Source organism: Athene cunicularia, assembly GCF_003259725.1.
Source record: "Athene cunicularia isolate RWA chromosome 3 unlocalized genomic scaffold, athCun1 chr3_part1, whole genome shotgun sequence".
In the NCBI taxonomy this organism is placed as follows: domain Eukaryota; kingdom Metazoa; phylum Chordata; class Aves; order Strigiformes; family Strigidae; genus Athene; species Athene cunicularia.
Genome location: NW_020799097.1, coordinates 68211039 through 68230471, shown reverse-complemented (window position 1 = coordinate 68230471; position 19433 = coordinate 68211039). Strand labels below are relative to the sequence as shown.

General features: G+C 39.6%; 1 protein-coding gene across 6 annotated transcripts in view; it reads left to right on the top strand.

The window, feature by feature from the left end:
* Positions 1 to 19433, top strand: part of TIAM2 (T cell lymphoma invasion and metastasis 2) — a 117272-nt gene that overhangs the window by 85158 nt on the left and 12681 nt on the right. For 5 of the 6 annotated variants that reach the window (XM_026845623.1, XM_026845622.1, XM_026845621.1 and 2 more), the window contains 2 exons: positions 90 to 193; positions 19061 to 19240. In XM_026845623.1, coding sequence (XP_026701424.1) covers positions 90 to 193; positions 19061 to 19240 — 284 coding nt within the window. Of the gene's footprint in view, positions 1 to 89; positions 194 to 12366; positions 12446 to 19060; positions 19241 to 19433 lie in introns of those variants that run through there. The other variant, XM_026845625.1, reaches the window with a different exon arrangement.

Here is a 19433-nt window from a genome sequence, read left to right as displayed (position 1 = left end):
CTGAAAGTATTTGCAGATAAAAGCAAATAGATTTCCTGTTCCTGTCCTATAATCCTTTAATTTATTTATTTGTTTTCTTTTGAATGTAGATTTTAGTAATGTGCCTGATGTCACATCCAGCTTGAAAAGGAGCAGTACTGATGGCACTCTGGACCAAGTGCCACACAGGGAGAAGCCTGATCCACCTTTCAGGGTAAGAACATTGACATAACAATTTTATGAATGAAAAGACAGTGTCATAGTGGTAACACTCTGCATTTTGTGGGAAAGGATTTAATTTATAGGACTACTTTGGAAAATTATTTATGCATATTAGCTGTACTTAGTGTTTTATTATCTCGAGGCCACGCTGACAGGTCAGCATTTAAGGCACAGCTGCTGCATCTCCAAAAGCAGTGTGATGGGGGAAAATGGCAAACCGGTGGAAACTTGTAAAATTAATCTTTCTGTGTTGCTTGAACCCAGTTCTGCAGAGAACAGTAAAGCTGCTATAACGTTCTAACTGGTTCAGTTTGGTTCATGTTTGGTTTTTGCTGATACTTCTAGAGCTTGTTGTTAAGATTGCAGTGACCATAGCAACATTTGCTTAACATCACTAGTTTTAGACTGGACTGCAGTCTTGGAGAAGTGCAGTGTGTCAGAGCCAGTGATTCCTACTCTAATTTGGAGAACTTTTATATGTCTGTGGTTACTGTTTGTCTTCAGCTAAAGTAATGGATGCTCAGATCTTCTCTCAGTTGAGACTTTGAAGCTGAGGCAGGGACCCCCAGAATTAGTGTCCACCTTCAATTGCATTGGTCTTTGAAGATCTTCTTTTGGTCCATTTGCTCTGAGTCAGTCAAATTGCAACCTATGTCTAACTCAAGTGTATTGTTTTGAATCCCTCACTGCTAGCATGGGTAGTGTTTTCATGTTGGTGGCCATGATTTTACTAGGCATTGCCATTCTGACAACAGAAATGTTTTTGTTACTTCTGTTGATGAGTTGGTTGTAACTCCAAGCAAATTTGTGCTAACACTTGTATTACACTCCTGTATAAAAAAAAAAAAAATAGAATTGCAGAATGGTTTTGGTTGGAAGGGACATTAAAGATCATCTACTTCCCTCCCTTCCCTCCAGTGTGTCAACTGCACCACACAGCTTGGTGTCATCGGCAAACCTGCTGAGGGTGCACTCAGTCTTACTGTCCATGTCACTGATGTTAAACAGCGATAGTCCCAAAACTGATTCCTGAGGAACACCACTCGTCTCTGCTCTCCACTTGGACATCGAGCTGTTGACTGCAACTCTTTGAGTGCAAACATCCAGCCAATTCCTTATCCACTGAGTGGTCCATCCATCAAATCCATTTCTTTCCAGTTTAGAGACAAGGATGTTGTGAACGACAGTGTCAAAACAGTGAAGCTAGAGTTTTTGTGGTTCTGGAATATATTATTGTCTTGTATTAGTTTGTATGAAAAACTGTTAGAGGTAAGGCAGAACGTAAGAACCCAGAAGAACAGAACAGGGAAGATATATTGTGTCTCTAGCTATACCTACCGAGAGGAGCTGATCCCCTCTTACTTTTGGAATTACTTTGTAATCTACTTCAGGCTAATATAGGTGACTTTATGCAGTTTCCCTAGAGAGTAAGGACAAGCCCAGTGATTGTTGGCCCATCTCTTGCTGCACAGGGGATTCCAAAAGAGATAATCCATACCCTTTGTAACACATTGCTTATGCTCCCAAAAAGTCTTTGCAACCAGACAAGAATAAACTGTTTTTTTCTCCCTCTAGGGCACATTGTTACTTTGGAAGGAATTGTATGGTTTTCTCTACTGTCCTTTTTTAGGGCTTCTGCAGTGTTTTAGGAGCAGGGATCTTTGAGGGAGCACAGCAGATGTGACCCCAGGGCTTAGGATGCCTTGGTGGCTGGCTGTACCAGCAGGCTGGTACTTGGTTGGGTTCCCCCAGGTGCCTCAGGGTGCCTTGCTTGCCCAGGGTACATGCTGCCCACCGTGCACTGTCCCCATCCTGATGGAGGGGAGGAAATTCTGGTGCATCAGTTTTTGCAGAAAAACAAAGCCAAATACACCAGATGACAGAAAATTACGGAGGATTCGGGTTTTAAATACACAGAGAACAGTTCATGTACACTACTTGTTGTTCTAAATGCTCGAAATTTGCTCTAATGCTCTAAATTATGTGCTGCAATTAAAGCTCAAAATAGAGGAGAAAACAGACAGGTCTGCTCCCTGCCTTCTCTCCAGCCTCAAATCTGTCACGTCTAGCAGTATTAATGACTTGTGCACAACTTGATGGAGTAACTGCCCATGCCATATTGCAGTTCATTTCTTGGGCTGGCATGCAGGTCTTCTAGTGTAATTTTAAAAATTATCTGAAGCTGTCCTAGTTTTGTAGGTATAAGAGGGGAAATGGCTTGGCAATCAGAGGCAGTCTGACTTGAACTGCAGCTGTAAACGAGTCTGTGACAGCTCTACAGTTTCTGCAAATGGCTTGTAATTGATTGCTGTCTTTCTGTTGGAGGGTGCCTATTACTGTCACAGCTTTTTGACTGACCCTTTTGATTACTCCAGTAGATGTAGAATTAAAAAAAAAAAATCAAACCTCACAGTAAATTTAGGTGATATATATTGTATGTGCTTTTGTGATGGGGCATAAAAGGAATTAAAATCATTTCTGTTTGTATAGCTGTGATTTGGGACTGCTCATCAGATAAACAATAGCTATTGCTAATAAAAGCTAGTTTGAGGAAATTGTGCAGCCTCAGAAAGCATAGCATCTGGATTTGGGTTTGTTTTTTTCTTTTCCCCTTTGCCTTCTGCTTCCTGCATGTGCTAACTTGACCCATGCTTGTGGGAGAGCAGTAGCGCAGACCCCTCAGCAGTAGGCGATGTCACAGAAGTATGGGGGAGAGGAGATCTGTCAGCATAGCTCTGTGGAGAAGACGTTGGTGGCGTTAAGAGGTTCTGAGCAGAGCCTGGAACAACAGCCAGTTTGGGATTATTTCAGGGGAAAGAAAGCTAGGAATGCTCACTTCCCAGTTGACAGCAACTCTAGATGTAATTACTTGGCTCTGAGGGAGCAGACTCCTTTGAAGTTTGGTTGATTTTTGTCCCATAACATGTAAGTAAATAAAAAACGGTGTTAAAGCTTTGGATTTAATGGTTGCATGTCTGATTTCTAGATTTTATGTTTCTCATTTGGAGCATTTTGGGGTTTTTTTCACTATTATTTTCTTCATCTCATACCAAGCTAAAGTAAGCATCATCTTAACTGAAAGTACCTTGAGGCACTTCTGAAATACCTTGTAATCTCAGAGGAATAAGTCTTTTGTTGCATGTGTACTACATTCAAACATGTGTTCGTTCATTCAGTCAGTCATTCATTCAATTTTTGTAGTCTGAGAAATGAATGAATTTAGAATTGTGTGTTTGTCTTTCATCTGAGAGCTAACAAATGAATTAGAAGGGCAATAAAGGATTGTTTAATTCCAGAAATTGAATCCATTCCTTAAGTTATAAAATATTATTAAAATCACGTGGACATCAAGAACCATCCATTCTGGATGCTTATTAGTTTTGTCATCTCTGTATTCTCTGGGTTGCCCCATTTATACCTTTAACTTTATTTTCTGTTTTATTTAACAAGGATAGATGCTATACTTCTAACATATTCTACTGCAGTACATTTTCAAACTATGTTAAAATACTGTTTATGTGACAGTGGCATGTTGTCCTTGCAATTGTTTTTTCTGGAGTATGTAGGCGTACTGTTGACAGAAGAATAGAGGTCCTCAGAAAATCTGGGAATTGAGTATGCCTGTCAGTGCAATTAGGTTTAGTTGTGTTTAATAATTTTGGGAACTAATTGTCTGTGCTCCTGATTCTCAGTTAAATCCTGGTATGTTGACAGTTGCCAAGAATGGAGCTCTCCCTACATCAAAGTAGCACAAAGCTGAATAAATAAAAAATGCAACTTTAGGTACTTGTGATTTCTAACTGCAAACTGTATTGGTTAGAAATGTTTTCTCTAGCCCATGGTTTCTTTTAAGATGAAGTTTAGTAACTTACTTATCTTTACTTTGAATTTTCAATATATTAAAAATATCCTTTTATGAAAGACAAACATAGCTAAAAGGTGAAATTTTACCATATAAGTAGCTACTATTCTAAGGTCTCATGTAAGACTGCTGTGATCTGACTTTTAAGTTGCTCTGAATCTTTTGAGTATCATCAGAGAGAAGTATTTCTGAAATCTTAATAAATTTTAAACAGACAGAAAGAAGGAACTTCATATAAATGCATATGTGAGATATTTTACAGATCATAAGAAAAAACCTTAGAGTAAACGCTGTGCAAATATTTCACATAACTTCATTATATTCTCAGCTGTATCTTAAAGTTATTTAAGAAACAGTAAAAATAGCTAGTGTGGTGCTTTGTGATCATGGTAAAAATAGTCAATGAGTGCAGAATGGTTTTATGCTGGCATCTTCAAAAATTAACATTGCAGATGCAGAAACAGAAGCTACTGTGATGAGAAACTTTGAATGTTAACAAGAATTTGCTTTCTAAAGAATGGCAAACTGGTTTGATTTTGTAATGCATTTGAAGTGGTGCTATATTTCTGTCAAAGAATGAAGTAAAATTGATTCTGGGAATAAGTTGGGTATAGAGACTTACAGAAATTGCCTTTGCTGTGCTGCTGACTCTTAAAATAGTCAGTCTATTCCCAGAATGGCTTACTGATCATACATCAGTATGTGTATATGAGGGCAAATATATCCCCATCACCTCTTAATAAAAAAAAACCAACAAACTCACCCTTCAGAGAGAGAAAACTAGCTTTTTTTCTTGAGAATACCATTCTTAATGCAATGAACAGAAATTATGGTTAAAAATCCCTGAAGACCTTCCCCTAGCATTGGCTGTCTTAGATTAGCTCAGCTCACTCATCCTCCGCTCCTGTTTGACAACCATGTTCGTTTTCCCTCCATCTGGTGAGGAAATGAAGAACTTGCAACAGGTCTGGTCAGCAGAGCGCATGGCACCTTTGGCAAACACAAATCTGCATCTCCTGCAGGATGGAGCATTTTCCTCAAATGCTTTCAGCTTTTTATAGGGATGAGATGCAGGTCAGTATCATGGTCCTCCTTGAAATGTCAATATTTATAGATATAGGGGAAAAAATAAAGTAGAAAAATTGTGTATTTGTGCATTTCAAAAGACTGCTTTTGGATGCTCAAGTTGCCTATGTGATGTCAAATCATCCCTTCAGTGCTTTTGAAGCTTGTGTATTCTGTTTATCGTGGTGCCAGTTGTGGACAGTTCTCCATTTGCCAGAGAGGAGCTTTTGCAAGTGCAGTGAGAAGCAGAAGTTTCCATGAACTCTGCATGTCTGAGACCATAGTGAGAAATCTGGTTTTTGGTCTCCTTGCATATACAGTCCTACTTCTCGTGCTCAAGGAGCCAACATGCAAACGTGCCTAACTTCTATAGCTGTTGAGGTTTTTCTTCCAACCTGTCTAAAGTGTATGTGCAATTGAGCAGCTGCTTTGCATGTCAGGTGGTGCCCTAGTGGTGTGAATGCAGACTGAGACTGGGTCAGAAAGCAGCCCCATCTTCCCATTTCTGTGTCATACAGCTGCCACAACAAGCTTCCCAAAACAGTGCCTTCAATGGATGCAAAATACATGTGTCATGATTTCAAAAAATAAATCCTTGTGTTACCTGTTTGCTGATTTCACACAGCTATTTCTGTAAGGAAAATCGGTGAGTATTGTAAAGAGTTTGTTCCATTTGTAGTTTTGGCCTCTTGTATGTACAGTATAGCCATGTACTAGAGGGATGGTTTTCCTAAGTTGAAGAAATTAATATTTTGTATTCAAACTCTCTAAAACTGATTTTGAAACCTCTTCATTAGAAGTAGCATTAAAACCACCAACTTCTCATCCAGATAGAGTAATTTAAGGGTAAAAATCCTGAGGTACTATATACATTCAGGTCTAAGTTCAAACCTGAATGAAAGAACGTGTATCCTGTTGCTTTTCTGTCTGAATGCTCAATTGTTAAAGAAAAAAGTGTAGTTTGGTTTTAGGGAGAGGAAGGGGGCAACTGTGATGGTTGCTGTGGAATAGTAGACGTGAAAGCAGTTAGTAATCATTACTCATATAGTCCAATCCCAGCGGAAAATTAATGCAGTTCTTCAGTGTTTATGGATGATTTGAATGGTATTTCATCTTTCAGAAGGAAGCAAGTGGATGCTAGAAATGATGTATTCCTCTGATTTGTTACCTAGAAAATACTGTACAAGCATGTGATCTGTAGCACATGTGCTGTGGGATAGTTCAGGGCACTGTTACTCAAGACACACCCAACAGCCTTTCCTTGACGTTGTCATTGAGTGTAATTCTGTGTGTTCTGTTGTGGTGGTTCATTTATTTTTTCTGATCTGGTGATGACACTCACTCTGAGATGAGATAGAGATCATCAGTCTGAATGTGTGTATATAAGCAGTGGATGATTGTCTTTTAGTGCATAAATGTCAAGAAATGTTTATTCTTCCCCACCAAAGTTAAACAGTTTTCCTAGTATGATTTTTCAGTGAGACAGCTAAAAGATTTACCAAACTGTACTGAATTGGAAGGATTATTCTCAATGATATTGTGCATGAAACATAAAAACTGACAAGCACAAACATGTTGTGATTATATTTAGGATGGTGTGGCAGTCTATGTATGTGTGTTAATGTGTCTGGTAGAGTCCAGAGCCATATTTCTCTCCATTTGATGTAAGTGGCAGGCATCCTTTCTTGGTAGTCAGTTAGCGACCCCTACACCCAAAACATCCCCACAGAAACATTAACATTGAAATAAAACTGTGGAAAATAAAAAATTAAAAAAAAAAAAAAAAAAAAAATCTTGGAAGGCAAATGTTATTACTGATCAAGTAAACACCAATTGTTGAGCTACATTGAAAGCCAAGCAGAATGACCAGAAGCTCAACAGTGGTCACTCTGGGAAAAGTAAAATAAGAGGAAGAAAAAACTGCCGGTGTGCCCATATGCCTCTAAACCTATTTCTTGCATGGAGTCAATTCCAGTGAAATGATGTTCATGGTGATAGCTTCTCATTAGCTCTATTTTGCATTGCTCAGGCAGTTCCCACTTTCACAGCATGTCATTAATTGCAGGAGAGCTGCCTGCCTGAAGGTTTACACAGCATCCAGAGGACATTAAGGAACTCTCCTTTATTTTAATTGTGAGAACTTCTCTTTCGCAATTGATGAGATCCAAAAGCTTGGGGAGTAGTCTGCAATTAACATCCTTTTTTCTGTTTTTTGTAGGAAGGGGATTAACAGTGTATTACTCTCAAAATCATGTGTACTCCTCTGCAATCCAAGTGTCATTTCCTTCCAGATGCGAGATGCATTTAGGGAGTCTAAGAGCTAACATGGGAAAATAACATGTTCCTTAGCAGTGGTTTTCCTTGATTCATTTGTGCCTGGAGGGGACAGTTCAGCATCAAAAGTGTGACAGAAACCTGTGGGGAGCTCTGCTAATTACTGTGCTTCCCTTGCAGACAGCCCAGCCTGTGGTGAGCCTAACCAGAGTTGCTGGGTCCAGCAGTGTGGAGCCGTGGCCGGACCCCTGCTGTCATCATGTGCCTTTTGAGAAGGGTATCAGTGATATAAGTTAAATTGTAGCCTGTTTGAAGTCTGTAAGACTTTTGTTAATTAATTTAGGTTTCAGTATTTTATTCCATCCCTCAGAGAAGGCACCAAAACAGATGGACTATAGGTTACAGAACCTACCAGTGACCCCAGTCCTGGATTTCACTTTCTTGCATTGATCCTGCAGTTCTTCAAATGCAGCAGAACCACCCTAGAGATGGCCCAAAATTCAAACACAACAGTTGTAAAGAAGCCTCGAAATCCTAGAGCTTAAAGCATGAAAGGTGCTATATCTAGAGTGAACCTGTAACTGTAGATGGAGACCTGTGTGCATAGTTACTGGTAGGGAGGCACAAGAATGGCAAGAAAGAAGACCAAAGGGAGATTCTGCAGAGGTGTGAACTTGTGTTGCTCTGTTTTGTGCTATTACATTGAGTTGCTGGAGTTTGGGGGGAGAGGTGGTATTTGTTGTCTTTCCTCTGACTCAAAGAACATCCTCTCAAAAGTACTGTGACAGTTGTCAGTGTAAAAAGTGCAGATGGTTTTGATTGGGAGAAGAAATTGTGTTGTGTTGCCACTTGTAAATGAAAGAGGCTGGTGGGAGGTGACTTACAATGCTGCTTTTCTTTGTAGTCTTCTGGGAAAAATCCACGAGGCTTACCTGTAGATGAAAAGAGAAGCATACGACAACAGTCCTGGTTCACTGCAACAGGATACAGTGTCTCTGGAGACACTTGTGACTTGACGGATGAAAGGCAGGAAGCTGCCTGGGAGTCTGCAACCCTGGGCCTCCAAAGGCAACCCTAGTCACCTGCAGCACAGGATATGACGGCAGCATTTCACTTTGCAATGAAAGGCAGAGATATCTAATCACACTTCTGACAGACCCCAGGAACTGGGCCAGCTGTAGATTATTTGGTGGGTTTTTTTTAAGACAGAGATACTGTTCAGTTACAGTGATGGCAGTAACACGCATCTTTTTTCTTTGAGATGCAGAAGCGTTTAAACACAGTTTTGGTGCATGCTGAAGTATGTGATGTGCCCAGCAGGACCCATCACATGATGTATCCATAAGACACGACATCACTTTAAAGTAGCTCAAAGTTGCAATACAGGATTTCAGAGAAATACTGCATCCCGGGTACCATCATATACTTCAACGAGGCTTGATTCCTATTTTATGCTGTCAAGAACATGTAAAGCCAAAGGTAGACCTGAAATGCCAAAATTGAAAAAATTTGCTAACTGCAGCAGATTGCAAAATCAAAGATAACAAAAAGATACCTGAAAGAAAGGCAGAGGGAGGAAATTAAAGAAAGTAAGGGATCATTTGAGTCAGATGCACAGGGAAGTTCCAACAGATTTTCATGTTTTGTTCTTTCTTGTCCATAGCACTGTGTGCCTCTGCGTTTACTTGTTAAGGTATGTGGGCAGACATAGACTCACATGGTGATTTTTTTCCTTCTGAGATTATTTCCTTCAGACAGCAGAATCTTTCTGTAGTGCCTAAACAAAATGCTGCTGAAACCATGGGAGAGTTGGTATGGAGTTCAGAGGGTCTGTGTTCGTCTTCACAGGGGGGTTATTGCATCTTTTAACATTGGAAGCACAGTATGCCTGGTACTAACAAGCAGAGGTGAGAGTTGCCATCTCTGCCTCCAAAGAAAGCACAATGCAAAAATATATTGTGAAAGATTAATGCAACTGCAAAGATAATGTCTCAGTGGTTGCCATAGTTTCTAATTCAACACTTGAGAAAAGTTTTTGCATTCAGCACAGAACACTTTGGGTGAGAATGTTACAAACAATATTTAAGATGCTTGAAATTACAAATTAAACAAGAATTAATTTTAAGCATTTGGAATGTTAACTAATTTTTTTAGCACTGGAATTAAAGCAAATGAAGGCATTTAAAAAACCATGTTTTATTATAATAAGAGTGATAGAAAAATATTTAGAAAAATCATTCACTCACATTTATAAAAGTAAAAAATGGAGTCCCTCTAGAACACTGTAGAGATCTGGAGCCCAGCTGAATTAAGCCTGAGCTTGTAGTGCTTGGAGACCACTAATGTCACAAAGCTTCTGTTAGTCCAGGATATGTATGTACATATTTTATATTCTGGTTCACTGCTGGTCCAGACTGATGTTACAAAGTAGCCCACAAGTGTTAAGAATTGTCCTAGAGGCGAGTTGCTGTTTCCTTTTAAAGTATATAGAGATAGAGCAAAATTAGCCTTTTACCTTCATGCATTAAGGGCAAAAAGCAGGATGGGAAATGAACTCGATGCAGATAAGCGCACCTAGACATACCGGGACAATAGAGGGAAGCCTGTATTACGAAGGATGTTACTGTTATGGTAACTATCAAGCCTGGTGCCACTAAAATGGAAAGATGAAAACCAGATGTCTGTAAAGGCAATGTGTGTTACTCAAAACACACAGGAACAAACAACAAGGCAATGTAATTTTTCCAGTCGTCTTAAAAATATTTCAATTCAATTATGATTATTTTACATGTAAATTTTACATAGGAGGCATGTTCTTGAAAAGGGCCTGAGTGTGTGTTGTATGCTTCTAGAGAAGAAAGGCTAAAGAAAATGCTTTCATTCATTTAGTTTATTTTAGTTTGTGTTTTTCACTTTTTGAATTATCCAAGTCTCTCAATAAGAGTTGGAAGGATTACTAAAACATAGTTGGGTTTTTTTCTAATGAATACACATTTAAAAAGAGCTGTTAATTGGTAACATCTTTTAGCTGACATATGGTTAGCTAATAACTCAGGCTTAATTAGCAAATCTGGGGAAGAATAACTTCATAATATGGAATTAAAAAGGCCTGTCATTGTTTTTCATCAAGATTGATGATATTGCTTGGACATGAAATTTAGCATGGTCCCAGTGGATGAGCTGTCTTTTAACACTTATCTACTACAGAAACAGAGCTTGAAATTGCCATGACTCGTGCTGATAGAAAATGAAGAAACAGTATCTTTCCAGAAAGTATAGTTACAATCATAATAACTGTGGATCTGATGACCTGACCTGTGTTATTTTTAAAATGCCATATGTAGTACTGTAAACCTTTAATTTTCACAACTAGTGATTTTTTTTTTTTATTTTCTTCAGACTTGCTTTGTGGATCCCTAGAGTCTGTGGACTACTGCAGAGGCAGCCACTAATGGGTGATAAGAAAAGTAGCCTTGTACATGCTACACAGTAGTCCATATAATTGGATGTTTAAACCAGTCTGTGCAACCATTGAAAAATGAAATATTAGGGAGCCAGCAAAACCTCTCTCACTCCTTCGAGACCATTCATTCAGTTTTCTGTTCTATAGTCTTCTCACACGGTGTATCTGATATCTGTCTCCAAAAGAAAGAAAGGGCATAGTCCCATCAGCTAAACAAGAGGTTATGCTGTGAGCCTTATCACCAGTGTGTTGTTTCAGGGCTCTAGCTTCATTGTTCCTCTGATAGGCGGCTGCTTGGCAACTGAGCTGTACGGTTTGGCAAATGCTGAGCTGTCAAGTTGCGCTAATTATTTGGAAAGAGATGGATGTAAGTTTAATTGCAGTAATTAAAGGAGAAGGCTGCATTACTCCCTTGTATGAAGGTGAATATCCTTGAAGCCTCTGAAGCAGGAACTCATAACCAAGGATATAGAAACCCAGCCTTGGTGTATCATTTGAGTTCAAGAAAAGGGTTTACTTGAGGGCAATAGGCAGTGGCAAGGGCCGTGTTGAATGAAGCCTGATAGCTCAACTTCATTGCACACTAACAGTGCTGAGGTAGGGGGAACATGGGAGTTACTGTGTTTTATTATGCCACTGGTATAGTTCTTCTTTTATTAATTGCTTGTCAGTCCTGTAACTCTTGAGCTCAGTGGTGTAATGTCTTATAATGTTTTATTTAAAGTTACATTGTTTTTAGAATAATCTATATGTAGACCTGATTGGTTTTGTGTAAATAGATCAACATGGGGACTTTTACTTTCAAGCCTGAATTTATTACTGAGCACAGTTTAAATTTCTTTTTATTGATGCAATTACAACTAAAAAGTTCAAACAAAGGACAAGCACAATGATGTAAAGAAATCATGCAGAGAGCTGCCTATTTGTTTTTCATTTTATTATAGTAAGAGTACTTGTATGCCACACCATTTAGCCGCATATACCCTTGACAGAGCATCAGTACCATTGGTAATTCAAGTTGACCTTCAGGGCAGTCAGCACCCCCTAGATATTTTTAGGTATTTGGCTAATTTTCTCAAAGCACCTGATGTTTTGTTTATGCAGTAAATCTCACAGGCACAGAGGCAGGTACATTTCTGTGGATCTAAACCCCATCTTTCCTTGCCATAACTGCACTTTGTCCTGCATTCTATGTCAAGCTATTTATAAAAAAATCTTCTCATCTGGCACGTTTTCCCTGCATTTGTAGTAATAAAGGGAGACATGGCAGGTCAGTTTGTGCTCTCATACGCTGCTTAGCCCCATTAAACTGGGACGTTGACAGCATCTTTGATTTTTGTTAATCGGCACAAAAGAGAAACTTGTACGGCTGAGCTTAGAGAGAAGGTGTGTTTGTGGGGGATCTCAGCATCCACAGCTTCCTTCCAAGGGGCCTTTTCCTTTGGCAGAGTTTATATTCACAAGCCACAATGCCCGCCTTCAGGAGGAGTAAAACCAGAGCTAAGAGTTTAGCGTTGGCTCGCAAAACCCAGCAGCAGGCAGCAGCAGCTTACGGCTCCCTGCACAGGATGTTTTCTGTGGTGAGTTCTGCAGCAGCGCGGGTTAAGCTGGGGGGATGCTGCTTGATTTGGCTAAGGTATTTGATGGGGCTGCACGAGCGTGCCAGGCTGTCTGTGCTTGATAAATAGCAACTGTCCCAGCATTAGTAATCGAATAATGGATTCTGGTAACATGTAGTCAGTGGGTGAGTTTATACCAGTACGCTGCATGGGAAAAGGTTTGGGCTTTTTCAAGTCAGGGGGAGGGAAGGACAAGTTGGTTGCCTGTGCTGTTTGCTGCCATGCTCAAGTTATTTCTTGTGTCTGTCAGAGAACGGACTAAGTCATGACCCAGATTTTAACAAGAAGTGGAATGGTTTTAACAAGATTCTTCATGGACATTTGGAAATAACTGCACCATGAATGCTTTAACTATTTATCTGTTTTTTTCATAAATAATTTAAGATTGTGGAAACAGGAAAAAAATTAGAGCTACAATCAAGTTACTGCTGGGGGAATGTAAGAAGGCTGTTAATATATTACAGAGGTGGTAGAAAAATAAATGAGCCTTCTGCATTAAAAATTGACAACATCAGGATAAGGACATGGGGAAAGAAAGAATGACAGTATTTGCACCGGATCAGGTTTTGGGAAAATTTGCACTGTGTGCTTTAATATTACCTGACAAGAGTCTCCTTTTTTGTGATCTGGGCTGTCAGTGTTCCTCTCTTTTTCTGATGGATGCTCTCATCTTTACCTTTTGTGTGGTCAGAATTTAACATTCCATGATGGAAATGACTTGTTTTGCCTTTGAATTTGGTATGTGTTGGGCCAGGAGATTGATTTTAGAGAAGCTGAGCACAGTATCTGTGAACTTAGTGGGAGCTGCTGGTCCTCAGGACCTGGTCAGTGTAGGCTCTTGGGCCTAGATACCTGCTGCATGACTTGGTTTATAATTAGCATTTCAGTCAAGTACCTAAGTCACCAGCAGTCCTTCCTTTATACCCAAGGAGAAGGATGGGCATGTCTCTCTGTGTGGCAAATGAGAGGGAAGATTTGCCACCATGCAATTCATATTAATAGCTGAGGTGGGTTGTATCTTAGCTGTTTTACTCAGCTGTATGTTCAGCCTTCTTTCAGGCCTTGATCTGTGCTGTCAGGAAAGAGTTACTAGGTCATCATTCCTTCCTTTTGCCGTACTTGTGATTTTTAAATGAGGCTGGTGACACTTACTTGCATTACCGGAACAGTCTGATTTTGCTAATGTAAATCTCCCTGAAATAGGGGAATTCTGACTCAAAGACAAAACTGCATCATTAATTCCTCCCCTGTTGTCTGGTCTGTTGGTGTCTGGTAGGGCAGCTTCTCGTAACATGGAGTAGAGATGTTGCTCCTCACTCCTTAAAGCATAACTCTAACTACACTTGGATTATTGCTACGAAGGATCTCAGTGGACACTTGAAAAAAAAGACCTTCCTTTAGCAATGTTTTATACAATTTAATTAAAAGACATGCAAGAGACACACTGAAACCAAACAGACCCCTAAAATATCAACAGTGTCAGTCAGGAAAGTTTCATGTTCTGAGTGGCCTTGAACTTGAGGAAGAAAAGGAGAAGGACCAGAAGATAAGTGATGACTGAGCCTACTACTTTGTTTTAGCTTCTGTTGCCTAAAGCTGAGTGGCAGTCTTGCCCAGATACATGTGGTAAAAATCCCACAAGGTGTTTTTCAGTAAAACTCTGCTGACATTTTTCACTCTTAATAAATAATTTAGAGGAGTGCATGTACTGTATTGGTGTGTAACATAACGCAGCTTTCTTTGGTGGTCTTTAAGGAAGCTAAGGCCTGCAACTTACTATCCTTTTTAATTGCCGGTTACAAAGCACTTCTCACTGTGAGCATGATAGAGAAGTCCACAGAGTGGTGGACCTACAAACAAAGACAGCTGTTAGGGCTGTCTTCGTTCTGGAGGGAAGCATCTTCTAACACAATGGAAAAGTGATGGATATCTCCAAAAGCTTTCCTTTTTCACAGAGTGAGGGATGTAAAGAGGTTTCTGGCCAGCTGTTCATTTCTCAAAATCCCATGTAATTGTATTTCTTCTGCTGACTCGTGCATTCAGTCTTCCTGGAAATACATATATCAGGCAGAGTGGAGCTGTTAGCTGTTTGTTTTCAGAGGGTACAAGACTCATCTGTTTATGCAGGATGTTTTCTGAGCATGTTTCCTCTTCAGCTAAGGAATTCAAAGGATTGGTGATCACCCCGTTAATGTGGTCAGTGTCCTGCACAAGGGTACAGAAATCTGCAAACTCATCAAAGGGACATGCATGGTTTTAACCCCCCCAGGAGTCTTAGGCTGTAGAGTTTTCTAAGCCTACTCAAAATAATTCCTTTCCATCACTTTTTCAAACAAACCCCAAGCATCTGACAGCGTACATAAGGTGTATAAATGAAGGTAAAATAAACAGCAGTGAGCAGAGACACTGTAACGCTAATTGACCTTGTGCAGCATTTATGCTCAATCAGTATAATTCAGTAGAAAGTCACAGGGTAGCCATGAAATTGTTGTGCTAGTGCTTAACCACTGTTGATTAATGTCTTCTGCTCTCTCACCGATTAATTTTATGGAGATTTTTAACTCTGGTGGGAATAGCATGGCCTCAGGTGATGATGTGCTTGTCTGCAAGGAGCAAAGAAAATCTCTTAAGAGGTTCTTTGCAAGTATCTTTTTGTTCAGTTCAGAGGAATAATCTCTAATATTTCCTATCAGGAGTATTATTGAAAATGGGATGTGCTTCATTTCCATCTGACAAGCTGAGCACCACTGTGATGGTTGACTGCTGTGGGTCAAGCTGACAACTATGTGGACTGGAACTTTCCCTTCTAAGGTTCCACATTCACAGGGAATACTCCCTGCAAAAGGATGTGGAACCTAAGTATGAGACATAAACATATAGTGATGAAAAAGATTTCTCAAGGTTGCTTCTACACATACTTCTGTTTTCTTAGAGGCCAAGAGTGTATGGGACAGGAGTCTGCTTCCCCTGACTGCTAGGTCTGTAGAAGGGTTTAATACAGCTTTGTTGGATAATCTGTGAAAATGGCCAGTGAAACAGTACAGTGCTGCTTAACTTCATTCTCCCTGGAATGCAAGTATTTGCTTTTTCTATAAACCCTGCATAAGCTCTAGTTGCTTTTCCCAACTCCAACACTCTTAGTCTACAGGTTTTTGATTTTTAGCCTAATCTGTGCTGTTCAGTGCCAAAGATGCTTGCAGTCTCCCTCTGCGTGTTGCTGGAAGTGGCATACATAAGCTCAAGTGATGGATTTTGGAGAAAGTTTGTTGGTTCCCCTGTATGCTCTCCTCAGCTTTTCTCTGCACTCAGCTACCTTGCAGCCTTGTCCACAGTCAGTCATCTGGGCATTTCTTTTCACCAATTTAACTGTTTTTATTCTGATGAGCTGCACACTATAAAGGTTGACATAAAAATTTTTTTACCATTTGCTAAGTAAAGACAGTCTTCACCTTGTGCAAGTAGAAGAAGCTGCATGCTTGAAGAGTTTACCAGATGTATCTGAGAGTCAAATCTGCCTGTGTTTGCCATTGCAGTGTCATTGTCAGGGCACATTCAAGGTTAATTCCCACCTTAATTCAAGATTATGGTGGGTGTATGTAGTATCAGCTTGGGGCTCCCTTGAGACTTCTTGGTTTAAGGGCACTGGACTGCCAGACTCTGCTTTGACATCCAGAATGCTCAGGAGGTGGCTTTGGAATCCCAGTTGCAGTCAGTAACAGAGCAGAGGCTGGGCCTCTCCTGCCCACACATAAAAAGATACAAAAGGGATGTTTTGGGGCTTCTCACTAGAGCCTTTCTAGAAAAGATCAGGACATTGTTTGGTGTGGGAGGCAGAAAGTAGCATCCAGAGCAGTGTGGAAAAAAGGTGGAGATCGTGACCTTGGTGGTGAGGGAGTTTTGGGAAGAAATGTGAAGCAAGAACAGTTTTTATTCCTTTCTACTTATTTGTTATTAAGAAGTTTCTCATGAATACTGGGCTCTTAGTCGAGAACCTAAGGTACATTTTATGGTTTCACTGTCAAAATGGGTTCCTGCATCTTCTATGGTTCATGCAATGTGTAGGAGAAGTGTGTGAAATACTTCTGTCCTGTGATCATCGTTGCTTTGACCCAAATGTATATACAACAGTGGGTACAGAGCGAGAATGATGTCTAGATATTGCACAGTCTGGAAGCCTCCCATAAAGGGAGGGATAGAGAGCAGCAAGACTACTGGAAAGGACAAGAGCCTATGAGCAGCACTGCAGGACAAGGGCAATATTTTTAATGCACTTAGTGCTTGCATGTTCAGGAACATACTAAAGTTTGTAAAAATCACTACTTGTTGGCAGTATGGCTGAGAGGTAATCCTGTGCCTTGGGCTTAGGCCAGTTATACAGAACAATTTCTGACACCAAAATTATGTTGCTTAGATGCTTAAATAGTACTTATATTGAGGAGTGTCATCTGTTTCCATATGCTTTCTTATCCAGTGGTTCTTGGTGGCAGATGCAGCTCTGGCCCCAGAACTGAAGGGAATGGAGAACATAGGTTGTTCTCCAATGTCTGCCTGACCTACATTGTGAAGGCAGTTTAAGAGGAATAGAGGACTTCCAACTCCTCCTTGTAAAACTGTGCCTGATGATGATGTATGACTTGCTTTTAATAGGATGCCCCATATCCTTGATCTAGTGTCCTTGATCAGGCATCAGGTTGATGTAAATCAAGCTGCCCACGCGCACCTTGGGCTGTAGAGAGCATAAAATCTGAGTCATTTTGCTACAAATAAAAAACTTTCTGACATCAGAAACAAACCAAAACTCAAGTACTTTGGCACTCAGCTATTTAGAAGTTGCTCTAAAATACACCCTCCCCCCCATTTCCTAAATTAAGTTGTGATTTATTTCTATAACACTGATGAATTTTAGTGGCACAGAGTAACTGTGATTTTTAAAAGTATTCCATCAGTGTGCAGCTCTAATTCCCACAAACAAAGTTCAATTTACTTTGTATTTTGTTGTATCCTAATAAATGTTGTAAATATAAAATGTATCTAAATTCCATAGTCCTGCAAGCTGTCATTGTACAGGATTGTGGAAGATGGTCACACATATTAGTAAAGAAAGTAACATTTTTTTTAGACTAGTGCCATTGTTCAAAACTAGGGCTGGGAAGCTACAGAGTAATATAGACTACATGACAAGTATTTAACATTTTAACATTTATTTCCATCATATAGGTGTGAGGGATGTACTTGTGTTTTGTCACATGAATAGCTGACATTTAATATTGCTAGTGCATTTAGCCTCCACCTTACATAAGGCTTTGTATAGCTCGGTTCAGTTTCAGAGTAACTTTTGCATTTGCTTATTTGATAACCTAGTATGCTTGTGAACTAAGCTACAGAGATAATCAGGAGATCCAAAAAGGACCACTTGAAACAGTATGCGGAATAAATTCATACAGATTAAGACAGTTCTGAAATGCACTCATGTCCTGATTTCTTCACTGAAATGAGACTTCCACTTGAAATAAGGCAGCATTCATGTAGTCCTCAAGTGAACACATTCACTAAATAGACAATAATATACAGCACAGCATATGCAACTCTGGTGTCTTAGAGAATGTCTGACAGAAGCAGCACTGCAGAAGAGTTGTTTCGTGTAGTATAAATGGATGGATACCAATTGCTATTAAAGTAGAATTGTCTAATGGTAGTGATAATCTAGCTTTCAGGAAAACATCACATCTGAAAGAGAACAGTGAAACAATTTTCAAATTAAGCATTAAAGGTTATTGCCTGCAGAGGTTGATCTTGGGTATTAGTGATGGTCATGGAAAAGCAAACTACACAACCATTTCATAATGTCAGAAAAATCTCTTTCTCTTCCACCTTTGGATGGAAAATTAATTGTTCTTGTTCCATCTCCGATTCCTACCTTGCTTGAAAATTTTTTGAGGTTTTTTGATGTTTATGATTCTTCTAAAGAATCTTGAAGATTTAGGTTTCCATTTGCTCTTTTTGAAAGCAAAAAATCTTGATATGTAGTTGTCTACTTGAAGAGAAAGCATCTAAACATATTTTGACAACCCAGGGCATTGGAATCTGAACCCTCATCTCCAAGTCTCATTATTTGAAAACACATACAACACAATATAGGTAGCAGATGACAAATAAAACAGTTATTCCAGATCCTTAAAAGATGTTTATATACTAATTCTTTCTATTTCGATGCAGTGAGTATTGCAAAATAAGAGAGATGGAAACCAGTGTGATGGTAATGTCATAAGAAGCAAGTATCTGATAAATCCAAGTGCTCTCTCATCTTTTGCATCCCACAGGCTTGTATCTGAAAACTAAAAATAATTTGCACTGGAAAATCACTAGAAAATGTTCATTTCATTTTACTATTGTGATCTGGATCTGCTGTAAATTGAAGCTGTTCAAAGCTATCAGGATGCAAATCTGACAAAAGTCAGTGGCGTACTCTGGCCTCCAAATTTGTAACAAGAGCAAAATATGAGAAATTTAAAAATAATTGTAGTACATCTTGTATTCTAAAACATCAGTGTTTGTCTCTTTCTTCTCATTTAACAGAGCGCAGAACAGATTAGCGCATTGTGCCGAAACTTCCAAGAAGTCCAGGCAAGTGGTATGGAAGGACAGAAGGACAACCAGGATCCACCTCCACGGCCACTGGCTCGCCACCTTTCTGATGCAGATAGACTGAGGAAAGTCATCCAAGAACTTATGGACACTGAGAAATCTTATGTCAAGGTAAAAAATATAATCTGGCTAGCTACAGCCCTGTTTTTGAGGCTGACCATCTTTTGTGGATGGTCTTAACATATTTCATGCTTACCTTTATATAACCATCCCTCTACAAGGGCCATAACCTACAAAGTCTGTTTATCTAATTGTGCCTGTTGTTTTCAACAGTCTTGCTCCTGTAATAGAAAGGGTAGGATTT